Below are 23,159 nucleotides of genomic sequence, written 5' to 3'. Positions count from 1 at the left end.
ACCTATTGCCATCTAGTTGATTCCAACTCATAGCAATCTGTAGGACAGAGTAGAACTGTGCCATATACCTCACCTTATTTAAAAAAAACAAAAAGATCTGTGGAAGTTTAAAATTATGCTTATGACATAGAATTCTATCATCAACTAGAAGCATGTGAGAAAGAAATAAGAAAAACAAAATGTAGAAACATATGACCATCTTACTACCAACAAACTGCTTATATGTTTTTGTTGTTGTTGTTAGGTGCCACCAAGTGGGTTCTGACTCATAGCGACTGTATGTACAACAGAATGAAACACTGCCCGGTACTGTGCCATCCTCACAATCGTCATTATGCTTGAGTGTTACATAAAAGATGATAATTGGCTTTTCTCCACTTCAATGGAAAACAGAAGTAAAAGGGATTTGGTTCACGCTCCAAAATGAAGGATTTAGACTGGATTCAAGAAATAGCTTTCTGATGGTGAACTGAAATAGGCCACAATCTTATTTGAAGATATTTGGAAAGAAAATAGAATCTCCTTCTTCTCTGCTCTTTGAGGTTTGACCCTATGTAGGGTTTGGTTTGATGAAATACTGAGGCCCCTCCCTTCTAGCCAATAATTATCTAATCCCATGAGGAATATTTCCTCTCCCATCCCTTAAAGAGACAGTCTGGTAATGAGAAGATAAAGAAATGGGATTAAAAATGTGGCTTGTGCTTCAGTATTTGATACACTGTTCTATTGGGAGTTCTGCTTATATTTTAATTACAGCTAAGTTTAGTACTACAAAAATATTTTAAAATTTTCTCTTCACCATCAAAGAAACAAATAAACAGGAATTACATAGGCAGAGTGAAATTAGATGAGTTAGAAGCTATACTAAAGGGATCCTGTTCTTCTTTCTAATTTTGTAGAAGAGATTATCATTTCTCCATTTTCTCTTTCTAATTTGTTCTTATTCACATTTTTTTATAACACCTGAAACCAGAGTTTAAGTTTCTAAATGATTATCTGAAACCAAATTGTTCCTCAGGGGAGAATATATATATTTTACCTGATTTGTTAGACACCCAAATAATTGCTTCTGAAGACAAATGGCTTCTATTTCCTACCACAATGGTTAATGGAATCTGCCACAGGTAACTGCAAAATAAAAGAGAAGCTTTAAGAATAAAAATGGTTACATATTAAAAAAAAAAATGTCCATGTATCTTCTGTGTGATTATTACTCTTTTTTAGGGGAACTAAAAAAAAATTCCCAGCCGTAGAAGTAGATACTAAGCCAAGAAGATTTACTCTTTCAACGCCACTAAGAAGACTTAGCCTCTTAAGCATTTTAACTTCAATACAGAAGGGATGTGCTAATTAAGTATTTAACTTGCCAAAAAAATAGATTTACATTTTCCATTAGGAATTACAACTGGCTAAACTCTATACATATGATACATAGCATATATTGATTAAAGTCTAAAAATAACTCACTTCTACTTGTTTCTACATGAGATTAATAAATATTTCAGTGGTTTTATGCATTCACATTTCAACATTCTCTTTATTTATTTCTCTAACTATTCTGAGAGATACTATTATCATATTTTCATAAAGGTTAATATGGCACACCTAAGGTTACTCAGCCAAGCAGAACTAAAAATAAAACTAACCAGGTTCCCCTAAAACCCGTATCAATACAAAGAACACTGTGGGACACATTTAATGTTCTGTTTTCTTAACTGGAATGTCCAAATGGCTTGGCAGAGCATCCACCAACATTCAATGATCAGCTGTGGGTCTCAGTTATTAAAGAGAAACGTTTTCTAATATTTGCCTCTTTATAGGGTAAAAATTGAGGCTTATACTTGTACATGAAGTAATATCAATTTAATCTTAAATGACTAGTCAGAGAAATGCCAGATGGGTCTTACGAAAAGTCTGAGGACTATATTTTGTTTTTTTTCTTGAAATATAACTGGATTACTTCGACCTATTATTGTACCATTAGCAACAGGAGTAGACAACAACATCTAGTGTGGGAAAAATATTTCTTTATTTTAGTATGGTGAGAAGATGCAGTTTGTCTGCGCAATAACTGGAAGAGTGACTGGAGAACTGAGAATCAGGGAACGTGCCTGGGGAATAGTAGTATAATGAATATGTCTTTTTTGGGAGTTCAGGGAAGGATATCTCTGAATCTGTCCAGAGAAATTTGATTGTTTTATTATTTCATTTCTTCCATTCACAATTCACAAACAGGAATTCAGTAATAGTAAAATGTCTAAATAGGAGAGAGGAAGAAATTCATTATTTTATAACAACTATCTCTAACATGAAAAGTCAAAATCATACCTTCAAGATTCTGAATTTTAAAATCGTATGCTGTGCTTAATCTAAGAAACATTTCTGAGTGCCAACTTTGGGGAGACACCATGTTATACTGGAACTGACTCTACATAATTGGTCAGGAAAACAACAATTTATAGTAGCCTAGCCTGTCTTGATTCTTCAGATAGAAGTTAGTGAACAAGAACAATGTAAGTTCCTTAACAAATACCTCCAAACTCCTAACGTATAACTAAAAATATGCCATAAATATTTGACGATAGATTCACTGTGAGGAAGGCACAGAGAATTTACTTCTTTAACAGCTGTTCTTCTCTAAAGATAATGAATCTCTTTTGGTTAATTGGAATAAGTTAACAGGCAACAGTGCCTAACTCTGGATCTAATTCTCAAGTTAAAACACAAGTTCATTTTTGGGTACTTGCAAAAGCCTAGAAATGGGAGGCATTCAACTAACTGCTTTCAAATTAGATTGAATGGAATTGGATTGAATATAACTAAAATAAAAGACCAATCTATTGGTAAGACATAGCTTTATGTAACTTTATGAACCTGACTTTTAAGTGTATCTTCCACAATAAGTTGGCTCAACCTAAATTGTGAAGATAAATAAGTATTAATTAAAGAGCAAGCAATATAAAAAAATGGAGGATATTTAAAGATCTTTAAGGATAATTTCACCTTCCTTGTAGCATAATTATAAATCATTAATATAAATAAATTTATAGTTTTACATGTATTTAAACTATATTCTTTTAAATAAATAAACTAAAGATTATGATAAAAAATTGGTATGTTTCAATATTTAAGTCCCGCAAAAGCCACTAAAATACAGGAAAAAGATACCCATATCAATATTTACATGTTGCTTGCAGCCAATACAGGACATTTCCTAAATGGTAGTCATTTCAGCACATGTACAGATGCAAGTAAGGTATAAGACATTGGAATGCAAATATTGGGACATCTGTAAAACTTTTAAAACTGACTTCTGTATTTTCCTAGCAATTTTTCTCTCTCCATATCTATGTACAAAACCAAAATCTATACCTGCTCATAAGGGTAAATTAGACACTAGAAGTTACCAAGCTTGTCTGAAATCTGTATTCATTTTTGGATTGCTACATTGTCAGGACCATCTAAATTATTTTTCATAACTTTCCAAACAATACATATTTGTTCTTTTTATAAGTTTCACTTTAAAATCAAAGAAAGCATGGTAATGATGTTCTTCTATGATTACAACTTAAAAGGCTAGAAGACACTAAACACAGTTGAGTGACGAGCCCTGTGTAGTATGCTGTAAAGAAATCTAAGATGCAGTATGTTATGCTTAAAAGGCATGAGAAAAATGAAAATGTGAAATTAGACTGTGTTCTGGCTGCTTATGTTTAACCTGAAATTTGTACATCTCATTTTAAGCCAAAAACAAAAATCCAAAAACAAAAAAAAAAGCATTTTGAAAGATCCTGTAGTATATTTTTTCCTTTAATAGTTCCTAGGATTACCTCTCTTCATCAGTAGTTCACATTTTTATAATAAAGCAATGTTTATTCTAATGACTATGCTAAGGTAGAAAAGAATCAGTGAAGTTTAACTTGAGTGAGAAATGATTACAAAAAAATTTCTACTAAACTTAATAAAGCATTAATGTAGACTTTGTGAAAAACTCTCCAGAGATTGCTGCCACCAGGGTCGATAAGAGAAGGAATGTATGACTGTGGAAATATGTAGACTTCTCTGTAGCACACGACTCTGAGAAGTTCCACAGCAAATAAGGAGACAGTACTTAACATTGCAGTTCACTAACTTTACAATGGAAAAAAAAAAAAAAAAGCTACAAAATTCACAGCTTCCTGTGATTCAAAATTCTAACAAATATTTCACACACTTATACACATTAACTGACCTGTTGCTGTCGAGTCGATTCTGACTCATAGTGACCCCATAGAACAGAGCCGAACTGCCCCATAGGGTTTCCAAGGAGCAGCTGGCAGATTCGAACTGCCGACCTTTTGGTTAGCAGCAGTAGCTCTTAACCACTGCGCCACCACAACCAGGGCTCCATTAACTAACACATTAATTAATTTTATGCAATTATCAGTAATGTAAAAGATCTTTCCTTTCTATGTTATTATAGCTATGACATACATTTATTACGTATTATATGTGGAAATCATAATTTCTGCATACATTAAAAATATTCTAGGCATGTGGTAATGATAATTATCCCATAGAAAAATAAAGACAAAGAATTTATTGTATTGTTTCAGAAATTATCTGTAATTCCCAGTATTTCTGGCAAATATGGGCAGTAATTTTAATACATCCACTGTTTGCATTGTAAAGAGCTAGGAAGGCTATTCAAAGAGCAGATGGAATTGGTTTTTAGGCTTTGACAACAACGTTATTGTTAATGTGGACTAAATGATCAACAATATAAACACGGAATACCTAATTTTCAAGAGAAATGTATTGCTTCAAAATAGAAAATATTTTTTAAAGATTAATGGAATGCCATGTATTGCTGTTGTGTGCTGTTGCGTGGATTCCAACTCATAGTGACCCAACAAGACAGACTAGAAGTGCCTCATAGTGTTTTCAATGCTGTCATCTTTACGGAAGCCGACTGCAACATCTTTCTCCCATGGAGCTACTGGTGGGTTCAAAGTGCCGACATTTTGGTTACCAGTCGAGCACTTAACCACTGCACCACCAGGGTTCCTTTTATCTTACTCAATATTTTATATGCCAAGGTCTCAGGTTCAAAATTGTCCACATAATTTTATAACTCCAGCAAAAGCAAAGCTGTACATGTTACATATGCTTATACAGTCTGAGAGAAATTATCCTTTTAAAGAGTCATACTCCTAGCTGATACATCTGATGCATGTTATAGGTTGACAGAGTATTTCTGTTCAATATTTGTTCTGTCATCTGCATGTCCTTTATGTTTTTCTGCATCAGTGAGGTTTGTGTCAGACTGATCATTCTCAAAGGCATGGCCTGAATCTAACTTTGCCATAGTCAAATAGTTTTTATGTACTTCCTGGCAAGGCCAGTGATGATGCCTGTGCATGTTTAGCCTGGGGCCAGACGGTGGACGGTCAGAAGCAGCATGTGGCAGCTGTGGGGAATCCAGGCTGGATGAAGAAGCAGTGACAGAGTCAAGCCCTGACAGTGTGGAAGGGAAATACAGCAGTCCACGGGTTCAAGCAGTTTAACTGCAAAGGACAAATTGCTAAAGGCCTATCACGGTATACCTGCGCCTATACCTCTACCTGTACCTATACCTATACCTATGTTAGATGCCATCGAGTAGATTTTGACTCATAGTGACCCCATGTGACAGAGTAAAACTGCCCTATAGGGTTTTCTAGGCTGTAATTGTTATGGAAGCAGATCATCAGGTCTTTCTCCTGTGAAGTGACTGGGTGGGTTCGAACTGCAGACCTTTCACTTAGCAGCCCAGTGCTTAACAGTTGTGATACCAGGGCCCCTTCCTATACTTATACCTATGCCTATACCTATATCTATACCTACACCTACACTTATATCTATATCTAGCTCAAGAAGAGGATTTAAGATTTAGTACTTTCTTAAATTGAATTCTAAATTTAGTCCCCAAAAAACATTCATGAATCTCTCAATCACTTCTATTCACTTCTATTCAGAGCTAGCTTACTTCGGAATGATATCCATTCATCTAAAGAGATAGCAAAGTAAATTTAATATGTACCCAAGATCTCCTACATATTGACGGATGATAAAGTCAGACTTCTAATTTTCCAAGGTAATAGAAGACAGCATGAGTAACTTAATGCAAACAACTCATTTTATTTATTACTTTTAACATCTATACTTGCCCTCCCCTCAGCTCCACCAACCTCTTACCAGGGCACCCTATAAAAAAATGAAACTGACTGATTTAAGTTCTACTCTCTTCCCTTGGCTCAGTCTTTACTGAAACATAAAACAGTCAGAAAACATGAAAAAGAAAAATAAGAAATAACTGCCACATGTTGAATTACCAGTAATTAAATAAGAGTTTCAAAAAAAGTTAAACAGCAAATCAAAATTCCATGTATGTTGTCTGTTTGGTAGTTTTAAACACTAAAAATGAGGAAACCAGAATATATTTTAGGACTAAGTGGCACTGATGCTTAGATCATCTTAAGGTATTTAGTTTGAGTTTTCTTTGGCTCAGACACTATTTTTTTTCCTTTTAATGTGTTTTTCTAGATTATTTGTTTCTGTTCTCTTTTGTTTTATAAATCTCAAGTGTGTTCAATTCCATTCAATTCACTTCAATACACCTTAACTTTCTTGAAATTAATTCAATAAACATTCTAAGGAAAAGCAAAAACAAAAAAAAACAAAGAAAAACACACCTTATATTTTAAAATTACCACAATAATTTAAAATTGTGTCTTCCTAAACAAAATGACTCTGGTACACTGTCAACTTGAGGTTTAAAATGTCCTGAGGGTGGCAGTAGCTAGAGGAATCAAAATGAAAATAACATATGTAAATAAAGAAATGAAAAGTATTCTTCACTTGCAACATTTCAGAACTGTGTTTTCAAAGTTTTAAAAATATTAAAAATGCAAAGTAAAAAGTAAGAATGAAAGTGAGTACTTTCACATAAAAAAGAGAGTTAGTTGTACCTGCTATTTCTAAGTGTAAGTGCTTTGGTTTTAGCACTGATATCATAAATAAAACGTTGCTGGGTAATTATTATCTTATTTTCTGCTGTTGTATTTCCCAAGATTGTGATAACAGGATAACCCATCTGGAGTGTCCACTGATCCATTACTTCTTGTATATTTACATATTTTCCATTCCTTTTTAAAGCCTTTAAAACAAAAATTGTATAAATTAGTTTTTTCTAAGCATGAATTATAAACATAATTAACATTAACCCATTTTCATTTTTACCTTTACAATTTACCTAAAAATATGAAACATTTAAAATCAGTGAAGCTAATATAATGTGCTAGTAAAATTAGTCTTCTCACCTTAAGTTAAACTTCATGCATATATATAAAGAAATGGAAGTTTTATTAGCATTAAAGTTTTTACATAATGGAGGATAAATACATTTTACTGGTATAGCAAGTACTTGGCGGCATCATCAGGCATCCCCAGTGTGTCTAGTAGGCACACTTAAACATTTGTCATTCATAGATTGAAGAAAATATTTCTTTAAAACTTTAAATATTTCTCACTTTAGTATGAATATCTGAACATAATAAATTATATTTCAGAAATATTATCATTTTTGAAAGTAGGCAAGGTATCTTTTACTACCATTCGTAGTTAAATTTAAATCCCATTATCTTTATAATATGTTATATCAAAAATAAAACAAATAAGCAATATGGGAAAAAAGGGAAATGCACAAAGTGAAAATAAACTGTCAGTGTCAAAAGTTACGAATGTTTTATAAATTCAATTCAAATATTTAAGGAGAGGTTTTGCTGTCCACGTTTCCTATACTTTACCTCCGATAGTGTATTCCAGAGATCATTTCTGGCTGCATTGCCATACTTATGAATGGTTAAATAATCCTACAAAGAAGATAAAGGTGCAATTACAATTCAAAAGCTAAGCAATTACCAGTAAACATACTCATTTCTCAATTCAATTAACCAATTCTATTTGTTGAAATTGCGTTAATACCAAGACTCAAAAAGATTAAGAATCTAATTTTAAAATATTCCAAAGAGATTTAACAATAACATATTTTCTAATTAATTCCTCAAACAATACTGATCTTTAAAAAAATGATTTTCAAAATCATAATCACTTACAGATTTCTGGGGTCAAAGATTTTCCCCTAATTTGTCAAGTCAACCTCAGCCAATTTGGAAGAAACTACCTCTCCAGTGACATATTTAGGGGAAACTTGCCTATCAGTCTTTCATATTAAAGGATTGAAAAAAATTATAGAATTAAAAGAACTCTGACTGGTTTACGCTGAAAATATTTACTTTTTCTGACTGTACTCAAAATTTACATCCCAAGGATGATTATGCAATGAAAAAATATGTGCTTATGTGTGAACTTTACCAGATACCTAGTTGGCATGTTTGGTCAAGTTGGGATCTGGTGTTTTTTGTTTATTCAGCCACAGAGTATGTGGTTTCCCCATGCCTTTAGCAGTGAAAAAGCCAAACAGTTAAGAGGGATTGGTTTGCCAAAAGAGTGAGGATTGTCTCTACAACCTCTCCTACCATCTCTGCAAAGGAGAGGATGCCTATTACAAAAATGATGAACACTGCTTTAATTTGAAGCGGCTATTCTTATTTAATTAAAAAATAAGTTCTAAATGTATTCAACATTTTTGAGCTTAGGACTTCCCAACCATTAGCTAAATCTACACACCTTTCTGTCTGATTTCAGGCTTTGCTTCTTTCTAAGGGGTATGGTTTATGCCATTGTGAATGTGTCATTTGCTTATGATTACTTGGCATTAAGTTTTTCTGATTTCAAAGTGGGGGAATGAAATAAAGTATGTTACAGTGTAAAACAAAGTCTCCTCCTTCGTTTGAAATTCCTTCATCTCTACAACATGTAGGTAATAGACAAAATCTTCATTTACATCACAGTACTGAAACTAAAAAAAAAATTGCTGACTCAATTCAGTACTTTATGTAAAGTGGAATACTTTGGGGATAATTAAAGTTGGGGAAGCAAATTTTCTGAAATACAAATTGTAGCACCTGTGACAGATTCAGCTTTTGTTGGCAACTAACAGCAGAGCTAATGACAGCTCCCACTTAATCCCATGCCTAGAGAAACAATGTCCAACACTGACTAAGCAACCACAGATTCATCGTTGTCAAGAGGTGCTACCAATAAATTTATTGAAAAAATATACCCTTGAATAACCAATCTGAACCCGAAGTTTAGCTTTGGACAGGACATATGAGGCATTTTCTATTTGAATCCTGGGACCAGGATTTAAATAAATTATTTCAGATTTAGCTGTCAAAATCATTATCTTTTTCTTTGTGGGGGGGGGCATCTGAATACATTTAAGAACAATGGAAATCATGAAACACAAATTTGAATTTTATTTAAGTGATCCTACAATAAAAAGATTAAATTAAACAGTTTAATATTGGGTTCTGTTTATGGAGAGTACTGCTAGGATAATACAAAAGGGGGAGCAAACAAACAGTAACTGGACCTTGAAGGAGCCAAAACACAACTACAGGCTTCTCCTTGGAGACAGAGCATAAAAGTTATAGACTGTCCAACTTAATATGAGTTGGCTCTTGGTTCAATTTTGACCATTAGCTTGAGTTCTTTGTTCCCTTCCCAATTCAGAATAAGGCTCAAATTTAAGATTCAACTAGGCTGAAATGGCAATTACCCAGGCTTAAGAAGCAGCTCCTAAAATGCCTGGCTTGGTGTTCAGGAAAGAGATAGCATGTTTTCTTGGAATCCCAGCAGTCCCAATATTCACATGTTACTGGAATTCTATACACGTCAACCCTCTTTTCCAAAAATATATTTTCCTTAGCTATTCTAGCCTTTCTCTTGCACAAAGATATGCATATTTTGAACTACAAAATTTTGCTTTGTCTTTGGAGAATTACAAAGAAACTTAAAGGATAGTCAGCATGCTCACTAAGAAACATGGTATTCATTTGTTCTTTCATCTCCACAAAATGTATGAAGCACTTAGCATGTGCCAGGCATCTTTCTAGGTGATGGAGAAGAGCGGTAGACCAAAGGTAACTGAGAACAACTGCAAATAATGAGAAGTAATTTGAGTAGGTCCCTGTGACTGAACTTTTGTCTTGGTCCAACAACGATGTGGCAAAATAAATTCAAATATTTGGTATGTGATTGAATAAGAAGACTTTAAGTTCCTTTCAAATCTACCAGTCAATGAATATGAAAATGACTGGATATGAATCTGAAATGGAAATCTATGCTTATATTTATAGGTATGAAAGTCAATTAGCAGTAGATATGACATTACGATACAAAGTAGTATAATGTATAAAGTATAATGTTTTAATATCAGCTGTAAGAAGAATTATGGGCTATCTATCCTAGCTCTTTCAAAATAATAGAGTTATTGAAAAGAATAAACAAAGATGACCACTTGAATATTCTTAAGGGACATATCCAGCAGTATAAACTGATTCAAAATTAAAAGGGTATTAAACAAAACAGGAACTAGAGACTGAGTGCCTTGGTTCAAATCTAATCTCCAGCACTCACCAGCTGTTTGATTTTGGGCAAGTTGCTTAACCTCTCTGTGCCTGTCTTCTCTTCTATAAAACCAGAATAATAGAAGTACCTACTGGACAGAGTTTTTATGAATATTAAATGATTTACTATATGTACAGTGCTTAGAATAGTGCAGAGGGGCTAGTATACAGTAAGTATTCCATAGATATCAGCTATAATAATCTTTTTAATCATCTCAGGCTACTGACTGGAAAACTGAGTAACAGAAGGAAAAGTATCATTAACAATAATAATTAAGGAATGTAGCACATGAAAATTATAAAATTAGAATAGCACTCTGTGAATTTCTTTATTTTTTCATATTTAATTCATATAACCATATTATGAGTTAGATAATGTAATCATCATTTAATAAATCAGAAAACTGGAATTCAGAGACTCCACTCCATATCCAAACCCCATACCTGTGTTCACAGCTGCCTTTTCAATATCCACTGGCCTCCTGACTGATAACTAAGGGTCATGTTCAAAACTGAACTCATCGTCCTCCCCCATACTGGATCCTCTTGGGGGCCTTCCCCTAGTGATGAACCTAAACCATACTGGATCCTCTTGGGGGCCTTCCCCTAGTGATGAACCTAAACCTTTGATGCCTCCTTCTCCCTTCCCATCACATTCAAGTAATGATTCCTTTACTGATTTGGCATCCTAAGTCTTCCTCTAGGATGCCTCTCTATACTCTACAGCATCTTACCTGGGTCACTTCAGTTGCCACTGCTTCTGCTCTGTCCCTTTCAAATCTACCATACAGCCAGAATACTCGTCAAATATGCACATGAATCCCTGCTGCGTTCAGCATATAGTCCAAACACCTTAACATCACTTAAAAACATCCCTCATGAACTAGTTCATCTGTACTTCCTCAATCCAACTTGTTACCTTGTTGCCCCCGCCTCAGTTTAGCCACTTTCAGGTTTCTGAAGATGCCTAATGCATATTTTGTCTCTTTTCTAGTTCTCTACACATACCTTTTCTCCTTTGCCTATTTAAATTCAATTCAGCATTCATGACTCAACTTTAATGCATTTCCTCCAAGAATCTTTGCTTGCCCACTTCCACTCCCTTCCTAATTCTGAGTTAAGCTCCTCTCTTACATTCTCACACCTTGCATCATGTAAGCATATTTAATACACTGTGTTATAATTGCCTATTTAGTTTAACTGCTTAGTCTGTAGTCTATAAACTCCATAAGGTAAGGACCCAGTTATTCTTGTTTATCACTGTTTAACCAGCACATATGCTCTCAATCTGATATACAATAGATACTCAATATCCTTTCATGGTTCTTAGGACAGAATGCACCCACAAATGTTTTTGAGTTCTAAGGTTTCCCAGGAGGCGATCTGTCCCATTAAAAGTATATGCTGCCCTCCAGTGGGGGCTTGTATAACAGTGAAAAATGAAAGAAACGTTCTTTGGCAAAAATTCGCTAAGGTAGAAGGCTTAGGTATGACATACTGTATCCAGGAAGTATGACTGGGTCAAACTTTTGTCTCTTTTGGCTTTTATATAGCTAGATAATCCTTGTAAGCATATGTATAGCTTTTTGTGTGATAGTTAGGGAGCCCTGGTAGGTTTGGTTTTGTATGTGTGTGTGTGTGTGTGGATATTTGGAAAATCAGAGTTGTCCAATGTAACCAAATGTACGTATTGACCCATGTTGAAAATTGTAACATTTTGGGGACATATGTGCCCCAGAAAATATGTATCGAAATCCATATTTCATAATAAAATTTCAGAAATCTTCCTTGATTCAGTATGCTTTCTGTTAATGAAAACACATGGTATCACCAAAAATTCAAAGTAGAAAATAATTGTGTCTTGAAATGGGTATGTGTGTAATTTCTGACTCTCCTTAGTCAATATGCTTTTCTGTTAATAACTGACAATACAGTAAAAAGAGATTTACTATACACATCAGATTACCCAAACATGTTACATTTAGACACCAATATAGAACAAACTTCATTTTTTCAGTGCATATTTCTCAGTATATAATTTGCATTGGTATATTTGCAATTCCATGTGATATCATCATAAGTTTATGAACGATTGGATGTAAGACCTTTTTTTTACTTTCTTTGCTAACAAGTGATATGGTTCATAACGTTTCATGTATAAAAGCCAATGGGAGTAATAAAGGTCAGGAGAAAAGTAAAAATGGTGAGCTGAGGAAGTAAAGCACTATTATCTTTTAAGATTTACACAGAAATAGTTATGGAATACTTACTCTCCTATTAATGAGTCCTTCAGCATGTTAGGACAGAGAATTAACTGCATGGGTAGTTTGTTCCTCAGGATACAGAGGAATCATTCAATAAAAACCAAAGATACATGAATTGTTCTATATGTGTTTAGCTGCAAATAACAACAAAAAAGAAAAAATCCACCCTCAGATGGCTTTTAAAATGATAAAGTTTATTCTTTCCTTTTATAAATAGGTATGGTAGAGATGCAGCTTCTTTCCTCCGGAATTGTTTTGGCCCCATCCTTATGTTTGAATTCATTCTCAGGTTTGTGGCTACATGGCTGTAGCAATGCCAAACATGAGATTCAGACATGACACTGTTCAAAGAAAGGACAGAATTTCTTTCTGCCAATCTCTTTTCAATAATCAAGAAACCTTTCCTTTAATTCCTACTGCAAACTCTCTACAGTTCTCTTCTGTCAGAATTGTATATGAGTTAGATAATATAATCATTATTTAATAAATCTAGCCAAAACATGCTACTGCAGCTCTGGGGAATACTGTTTTGGGCTTACACAAGGAAGGATCCAGTCCTTGGAAGTGTATGGCTGTACAGAAGAAGGCAAGAAGTTGAACAAAATCAGAATTCAGTTAATGAATAAGAAGAGGAGACTAGTTTATGAGTAGATCACCAACAGTGTTTTCTACAATGAGACGGGGCACAAGTATGGGCCTCAGTGACACTGGGAGTAGGATGCCATCTACTTGGAAGACTAGTCTGAGAAATACTCGGTAAATTCAGGCATTGATTTTTCTATGTGACAAGAAGGCTGAAACAGAGATTTGAAATATTATTTCTTTCTATCAAGAATAATTTTACCTAAAAAAATTTGTAGTGGGCATTTGTCATTTTGGGGCTTTCCAAAATTTGAACACCACTTTTATATGGGGGCAATAAGTCACTACGAAATCTTGCAAGAAAGCAAAGGCTCAGCCTCCCACTATTGAAATGGAAGGGACAAAATGCTACATGGTCCCTTTCCATTCTCTCTGGCAAATAAACATAGGCTTGTGCCCTGTCCTCAGATAACTGGATGCTTCCTCCCAGGGCTGAGAATCCTAATGGAGTAATGCAAAGAAGTAGGGATAGTTGAAAAAGTGTTCCCTGTGATGGTGACATTTAGGGTTGAGTGGCAGTCATGATAATGGCAGCAACTGAACCTTGCACTCCTATAGCATGACCTTGACTAAGTTTCTTCATTTCTGAGTATCCTTTAATTCCTACTGTATTTCCTAAGCCTAGTTATCCAGCCTTCTCATTGATTCAATAGGCAACCGTACACCCTTCCAATAAATGCTTTCTGTGTCATTTAGCCAGAGTTTGCTTCTGTAGCTCATAACCCAAAATCCTGACTGATGTAATACTAATGGGTAACATAAGCAAAACAAAACAAATAAAAATACCTTTAAATTTTCTTGGTAATTTGCAGAAAGAAAAATATAAACTATCTCTTATAACTTATACAAAATAAAAAATACCAAGCTCTTATTAGTAAATCTAATACGTACTAGACTGTCATTTTGTGTTACGAATAGGAGGTATGGGGGAAAATATGGATACTTTTTTTTTTAAAGAGGCAAACGAGAGTTGAATGAAAACAGACACACACAGAAAATGAAAAGGAATGCAGAAAGTACAGAAAGCTCCATAGACCAGGGTGCCCATAGAGTGACAAAATAAATCATAATAATATGCTAAATTTTTGTTTTTAAAAAAGCTAGAGCAAGGGCTCTTAAACTGTGGACCGTAAGTTCTGAACTTAAATCTTTGTAAGTATGTGATTATTTAGAGTGTGATAATCTTGAAAGGATCCATGAGCAACAACAAAAACAGATAAAAAGCTGCCAGATCACAGCAATGTCACCCAAGAGTGGGATAAAATCTATTTGAAGCCTGGCCTGTGCACTTCAGAGGATGTGTCACAATCCCTGACCTTGAGAAAGAGAAGCAAGGAGACTAAAACAGTGACAGATGACCAAGTAAAACACAAGAAAGCTAGACTATGGACCAATATATTATATTTTGGTTAATGCCTGGAGACTAGTTGGAGATTATGAGATTAAGTAAAACTGAGTAGCAAAGCACTGAGAAAGCATGATACAAAAATAAAATAAGTAATGTTCACTTTTTAATTACAGTAGATAAGAACCAAAGAATAAAGTGGCATAAATGATAATACAACTTTTCTTTATCATTAAATTATAGTAAAATAAGCTTCTCAGAAGGAAACCCAGTATAATAGGAACTTTTCAAGGTATGGGGGTTTCTGGCCAGCAGACATGATAACAGAGAGGTGGCATTTAGGAGCTAAGTTATTTGAATACATAGAACAGCAGTTGAAAGTCAGTTACATTATCATTTGCATGCCACTCTGATTTTAATTTTTTAAATCTGTGTTTACCCTAAATTTATCTTCATAAGTATCTTGCTTGGATATAGGAGGATCCAGATATTTCTCTAGGAACAAAATGGGATTTTGCATGCTTTAAAAATCTATCACTCCACCTAATGAGAGTTTGCAAAATTAGTATACTTTTATATAAGGAGTTGTTAAATATAGCAGAAACTCAGAAAACTTTCACTCAAAACAAACTGCGAGCACATAAAATGTTTTTAGTTTGCTTATTTGTTTGTTTTAATTACAGACAGTGGCATATTCTCACACCAGTTTTGTTTTTATACTATCTTTTATGTATTAATTATAGATCGTACCATCAATGCCTCAGCATGCAGGCACACTGCCAGAGAGGCAATATTGCTACTTTTGGATTTGTACTATGTTCTAGAACAACCTGAAATAGTCCTACACCTGTCAGTGAAATAGTGTGAATGTAATAATCTATCGACATGTTCTGGGGTACTAAAAAATCCCCACTTCTCACTTTTACTGCTAGCCTGAAATATTGTTAAACATTAAATGAATCTCTCGGGAAAACTGAAGTTTGCGAATTGTTTTTTCTGAATGCCCTGATAAAGGGCTTTGACCACTACAAGCTCACGAAACAGATAAATTATGTCCTGGGTGGTCAAAATGCACTGCCTCTTCTGAATCAAGATGCCACTGACTGTAGGCTGTGTCCATGAAGTTCGCCTCCCCACCCCTGTTCTCACTCAGCACCCAGTGCTGGTGACTAGTTGAGAAGAAAATGCAATTTAGTTGAGAAATAATTGGTGTGTATATTAAGAAGAACTAGATAATAATTCTAGCTGGCCCTTACCAGCCATGTGAGAATACTAATACCTACCTGATAAGTGTGTGAACAGAAAATGGCATGAAACAAGTAAAGTATTTAGAAAAAAGGTATGCCACACAAAGACCCAAGAAACATTAGCTATTTTAAGAGCAAGTTCAACAAAAGAAAAACAAAAAGTCTAGGGTGACCATCTCCTTCTTCAACCCTATCTCCAAGAGAAGTCAAAATATTCTAGTGGTCCAATGAGAGGAATTTATACGAACTAACCCGAAGGCGGAAAAGAATAAACACGTGAAGCAGGAAAAAAGTTGAAACCAAAGCTTCTTTATACCTGAGGAAAGCTTAGAAGATTTCCCGCTAAGTCTGGAGAAGAAAAGGGGCTGGGGGGTTCTTCAAGTTGTGGGGTCTAGTACCTTCCTTTTACCTAGAACTCTACTGAAGTGACGAGACCACTGATGGGTAGACCAGGGAATGCGGACACTAATTAGGTTCATTAGTACAATATCCCCATGGAAAACTGATACAGAATCAGCAAAGACACTAACGTTCAGGTGATCAGAAAGGTCTGGACAAAACACTCAAAAAAACACTCAAAAAACACGCACTATCTCCACTTCTCTTCCATTCACTTTTCAGCCGACTCCATGAAATCAATACGACTGCCTATCAACGTGGTGGAGACCAGACGGCTCTTTCCCACGTTTCTGGGCTGATAAAGCTCCCTTGAACTTTCTCACATTAATGGGCATAAGGGAAATTCAATAAGGACAGATTAAATTTCCCATATGCTCAGAGGCATGGGAGATTTCTATTATTCAGTGTTAAAATCATACACACTATGCTAATACATTGTTTTCTCTTCTTATTCTTAACAGAAGGCATTTGTCTATTAGATCCTTCCTGTCTTCACTTTCCTTAGATTTCATAGTTCATCTTAATCAATTCCTGGCAAATAGCCTCCTCTCCTTTGCAGTTCTGTTCTTCAATTATACAACTTGACAAAAACCAAATCCTGGATGAATTCAAGCATTCGTCTTCTCCAAACCTGCAATCATGCAGCTGAATATCACCCAACTCAATCGGCACTCAGTAGGCGTGCTTCCCCATTCTCAATCCTCAATGTTCAAACTTTTCACCTCCTACCCTCACCTCACTTTCAGCTACTGACCCTTGTCTCAAACAACACTGAAAAAAAATAGAAATCATCCGAAAGGAACTCCTTCATTTTCCCATTAGCGAATCTCCAAACCTACTGGAAGCATCTCTCCTATTAAAGACTGGTCCTTTCTCCTTCTCAAGGAGTGAGATTCCAGAGTTATCTCTTACTTCTCTGCCATTAACAAACCCTCCCTCTCTTTCTCTATCAGTCTACAGCTAGTACAACTGTCTCCCATCTTTAAAAACAAAACAAAAGCCTCCTTTGAGCCCTTATTTCCTGCTAGCTACTGATCTCATTTTTCTAATATCCTTCTTCGGCAAATTTCCTTAAATATTACTCTACATACACTGTCTCCATTTCTAAATTTCCCATTTACTTTTAACCTATTCCACTGAAACTAATAAAATTGCGTACTGCCAAAAGCAACACTTCAGTCTTTATTCTACTCCACTTTTTGGTTACATTTAACCTTGTTGATGACTTTCATATTATTGAAACACGTTTTTCTCTTGGCATTGGTGACACTATATACTTGGTATTCTGCCTGCCTCTGCAGCTGTTCCATCTCAGTCTCCTTTGGTGGTCCCTACTCTTCTCTGAAACTCCAGCTGTTACAATCCTTCAGGCCTTGATCCCAGGCCCTCAAACCAGAAACTTCAAAAGCATTCTTGATTACTTTCTCTCCCTCTGCTCTCACACCTCACTCTTCATCCAATCTATTCCTAGGTCCAGTTAATTCTACCTTCAAAATACATTTTGAATCCATCCATGTCTCTGTATATTTACCGACATCCTATCTAAGCCTCCATTATCTTTCACTAGAATACTAAAATACTCTCCTAATTAACTAATTCCTCTCTTGGTCTGTCGACCCAATGCATTATTTGAAAGTAGATAGATACCTTTTAATAAAAATTGAACCATGTCACATCTCAGCTTAAAACTCTTTAGCAGCATCCCACTGTACTTAGAATAATACTTTCTCTGCACAGTCTACTTTGGTACCACATGATTGGCTCCTACCCTTGTCTCTCACCTAGTCTTTAATCCTTACAAATCTGCTCATCCACACTGTTTTCTTTATTTTCCTTAAAAATGCTCAATATGTTCTTGCCTGAGCCCTTTGCACAAGCTCTGTTCTCTTCCTGGATGATCTCCCCTAAGCTCTTTCTCATCCCTCAGACCTCAGTGTACATTCCATTTTCTCAAGAAGGATTTCCTGAACACTCAATCTAAAGTTGCCTCCTCCTCCCACTCTCCCATAGCATTCTATTTTCTCCTCACACAACTTATCACATGGAGCAACACATATTTGATTTTTCCTACTTATTTGCGTCTCTCTTACCATATTATATGATTCACAGGAAAATGTACTGTATCTGCTGTGTACAGCATGTACTAAATACTCAGTACTTAACATGATGTCTGACATAGAGCAAGTGTGTAATAAGTATGTTTAGAATAAACAAATGTCTGATTGGTCATAAATGTGGGCTGTAGACATAAAACTAAGTAAAGCTTCTGGTGTAGGAAAAGAAATCGTAAATTTTGCTGTGTTAGCACAAAGCATTAACAAGTGATTTTTACATTTAAATGTGTTAGTGTTCTTAAATGTGAAAAAACATCTGTAAAGTAATCACAAGGAGAGGTCTTGAGCAGAAGAGAGAAGATGGATATAGGAGACTGCTTGCAAATGGAAATCAGATTGAGTAAAACAAACGATACCACCATTTCTTTATGTCATGCTAACATGAAGTTCTCTCTTCCATGAGACTGAATTAGAAAGGTAGAACACTACTGATCAAAATGGGGTCTTGAATGCATTTGGTCCTTTTGTAAGCGAGGTTCCAAATACATAACTTATGATCAGTCTTTACAGCAGTTCTTTTAAGCCGCTAACTCATAACACATGGTTCTTCATGACAATGATTTTGACATATTTGGTATCACAGGGAAAAAAAGATGTTTGCAGTAAATATGTTAAAGTTCATTACTGTTATTGTGTATGCATTTATACAATGTTATAAAAAGGAGAGTAAGACTTTCAATTTTTAAATGGATAAAACACCTGGATAAAAACTTCATAAAACAGTAAATAAAAAAAGTGAAATGCAAGAAGAGAATATATGAAAAAATTCAGCCTCATTTATGATAAAAATATATACACTAAAATAACAGTGGGATTTTTTTTAGTTACGAAATTTATTTTAAAATTATATAAAGACCCAATGCTGTTTGCTTAATGTATTATAAAAACAGAGCTTCAAGCTTTACTGATAGCATTATCTACTAGTCTAACATTTTGGAGGAAAATTTTGGTAATATGCTTGCTTCCAAGAATGTATGCGAAGAGACAATCTAAAATATAAGGGGGAAAAAAATCTATACTTTGAAGATTATTAAAAAGCTGTTTAACAAAAAATTCTAAAATTAGATGGTCACAAATAGGAGAAAATTTAAATATATTATGGGACATCTATAGCATATTAATAGTATTACATTTTGTAATAGAACCATCAAGCAACTATGAAAATATGACTAAAAAGGAAAAATAGCAACTTAAAAATCTTTTGGTTTTGTTAGTGTCAACACTTGTAACATTGCCCAGTAGGTAGTTTTAGACTATCACAGGCACTTTCTGAGAAAAGAGAACATAAAATGAGAGGAAAAATAAACGAGAAAGGGAAAAGGAAGAAAACTGCTGATGCAGGAGCTAAATAGGTTAGAGAAAAATGCCTCCAAGGCAAGTTTACTGTACTTCTGAACTAGCAATCTGACCAAATGGATGTGTCTACAAAGAAGTGTCTACGGTTTTAGATAGGTGCAGCCAAGTGTGTGCATATTTTGCAAATGAGCATTCAATTATGTGCATTCCAATATACATATATTTATATGCATCCATCTGCTAAATAAATCTAATACTTTCACAGAAACATTTGAAATAAAGCAATCAAAGACATTATTTTATAGTACTAACTGTACTAGCTAAAATGTATACTATATCTTGATGCCTTAATTAACTGGTAAAAAAATAACCAGTAAATATAAATTATATGGCCTCCCACTGAGCAGGGAAAATATCTGCAGGATGAACAAATGGAGATATATATCTTTAATAGTAAAGGCTTTTTAGTTAATTACATGTAGCTGCAGAGGTCAGTTAACACCATGAAATTCAGAGGTAAAATGATAAGGATTCAATCACTAATCTGTAAATAAACAAATTCATTGAAACTGATGAAGTTGTTTCTTTTTTATTTATAAATATAAATAGCTATTGCTATTTAATTTTTAAAAAAGTACTTGTCTTTCATTGGAGATGAAATTCTTGGTTCTCAAATCATGGAATCTTTCCATAAAATTCAATCTTTTTCTCTTTTACATGCTCATTAATTTTAGCTTTGTAGTTAAGTTTTTAATAAACGCTAATTTGGTCAAATCCAAATGTCTAGAACCAGTAATGATGACATTATTATTACATGGTTCTGACTGATTACAAAACATTATTATCATGTGTTAACCATTTTCCCTATCACCTATCTAAAACTGCACTGCATTTAAGTGAAACACAGAGACATTTGAGCAGAAATTGTCTGCGGTCATTCATTTTAGATTAAATAAGACTGAGCCACCATCTGGATGAAAACATAATACCATCTCCTCAGAAAGGAAATTAACTTTGACACACTGTCTCTGTTCCTCTATTATTTTCTGACTTTTTATTTACATGAAAACCTATATGCAGGAAGCAGTCTTTCACAAATGTAAGTCTGCAGATACCAAATAAAAAGCCTGCATACACATGTTAACATATAACAACTCACTGGAACACAAGTTATTGAGTATGTTTTTGCTACTAATAATCCCTATGGCTTTGTGCCTGTCATTACCTTCAGGCTATCAGAATTTTATGAGCACAAACCAATAATAATATTTCCCTTTTGCTTTTTATCCACACCTCATTGCCTTACATTAATTTGCATAAGCAATTTCCACCCTGATAATTGGAGCCAAAACATCTCGTTGTAGGTTACCTTATGGAAAAGAGCAGTTAAATGCTAATCAAGAGAAACCTTCTTATATTCAACCATATTTTAGATGATATTAAATTACCCTCAATGGATGAGGAGGAAGGTGACTCATTTTGTGACATGGATTTCAGGGTTTGAGTGTATATCAAGCTTAACAATGATCTTTCTTCATAATTTCAATTCCCTGATGTTGACTCATAACAACGTGAAGAGTGTTACCACTAAGTCTAAATCATTAAAACATTGTTTTGTTTGAAAAGAAAAAGCAATAGTACTATGTACTAATTATTTTTTAATAGCTACTGAGCCAATCAATGTTATCTGAGAGTTTCATAATTATAGCTTTACTACTGTATTACTGTAATCATCAGAGAATAAGAAAAAAATGTAATTAGGGAGATTAAAATAAATAAAAATGAAGTAAAAAAGGTTCAAGTAATTTAAAAAGTTCTATCCAAAAGGATCATCACCTGAATTACTTACTTTAAAAGTAATACTGTAACATTTACATAGAATTAGAACTACAGGAACTTAATCTAAATTATAAAAATATCCTAAAAGGAATAGATTCTAATTTGTTGATCATACATGTATTTTAACCATAAGCACTTCTACCTATGGGTAAAAATTAATATATATGCATTTAAACAACTAGAACCCTAGCATAACACGGATAATCAGGGGTGTAAATGGAAAGGGGGAGAGTGCTGGCACATTGCAGGGATTGCAACCAATGTTACAAAATAATTTGTGTGTAAATTTTTGAATGAGAAACTAATTTGCACAGTAAACTTTCACCTAAAGCACAATAAAATCTAAAAAAAAAGAACCCTAGTACATGAAAAATGCAACTATTACCAAAAGATGTGTGGTAGGCAGTTTTTATTGGAATTAGAGGAGCAAGGGAGATTTCGAGGGGACATGTAAAATCACGAAGAACTTATAGAGAGAGAAATAAAAATTAGAGCAAAATAGTATTATATTTATATAGTAGTTACCACATGGGAAAAGAAAGTCAACAGCATTGGGCATTGAAGTTTGTGCAAGTGTAGGAGAGGACAGAAACAAGGTTACACTGCACATACTTCACTCTAGCACCCTGCCAGTGAGAAATCTGCTATGATTTTGGTATTATAATGAGAAAACAGCATAAATATAGACACAGAGCCACCAAAAGCTTTTGCTAGCTTCTCTATAAGGACGATTTAGGAAGCTGGTTGAAGATGTTTATACCCCAGACAAAAATGAGGTTGTAAAGGTAAGCACTACATTATATATAAAAAGTGTAACTTGTTCCTGGATGCAATACAGAGTTTCTGGTTACTGCTGACTTGCCTTCTGCATTTCTCATTACCTCTGTTTAAGTCCCCATTGGTAATGTATCATGCAGTTGTTTTCTTCACCATCAGTACTCACTGGAATCATCGCTAGGAAGAAATCCAGGGTTGGAAAACCATATAAGCTCACTCTCCAGATGCCTATGCATAGTTGATCTTAAATTAAAAGCAATTTAGGCAAACTGCTGCTTAGATTCTTCTCCCTGCACTTATCATATCCTAGGAGGATGGGGGTGAAGGGAGTAGAATGAAGATCCAACAGTTATGATCATGCTAACCAAAAGTTTAAAATTCTTAAGTTAATTAAAAAGTAAAACATTTTTATAATAGTAAATTTCCCTCTCTTTTTTTTTCTTCAGAGTTCATTTTAGAAGAGCAATAACTTTACACATTTAGGAATTTTAGACATAGCACTAGTACTGATTCACCCTGACATAGCTAACCCAACCCATTCAAAGAGGAGACTGGAGATTACAAGACCATAAGAAACTGGAGTGTGGTTATTTAGTGAGTGAAATATGGTCACTGTTCATTTCATTTTCCTAATTTTGCCTATCCTAAATCCTGACAAAATTATTGAAATTGGTTTAAAACAG

The 23,159-nt window shown here is 34.4% G+C and overlaps 1 protein-coding gene across 1 annotated transcript in view; it reads right to left on the bottom strand.

The window, feature by feature from the left end:
- The window catches only part of TRHDE (thyrotropin releasing hormone degrading enzyme), a 433,889-nt gene that overhangs the window by 87,684 nt on the left and 323,046 nt on the right, over positions 1-23,159 (bottom strand). Inside the window, exons 8-10 of the mRNA XM_004386459.2 lie at positions 7,827-7,892; positions 6,990-7,177; positions 1,040-1,128 (exon numbers count right to left, since the gene is read on the bottom strand). Coding sequence (XP_004386516.2) covers positions 1,040-1,128; positions 6,990-7,177; positions 7,827-7,892 — 343 coding nt within the window. The remainder of the gene's footprint in view (positions 1-1,039; positions 1,129-6,989; positions 7,178-7,826; positions 7,893-23,159) is intronic.

The sequence above is a fragment of the Trichechus manatus genome, unplaced genomic scaffold, assembly GCF_000243295.1.
Source record: "Trichechus manatus latirostris isolate Lorelei unplaced genomic scaffold, TriManLat1.0 scaffold00164, whole genome shotgun sequence".
Classification (NCBI taxonomy): domain Eukaryota; kingdom Metazoa; phylum Chordata; class Mammalia; order Sirenia; family Trichechidae; genus Trichechus; species Trichechus manatus.
Note: the sequence above shows the minus strand (reverse complement) of the source record. Positions and strands in the feature narration are given on the sequence as shown.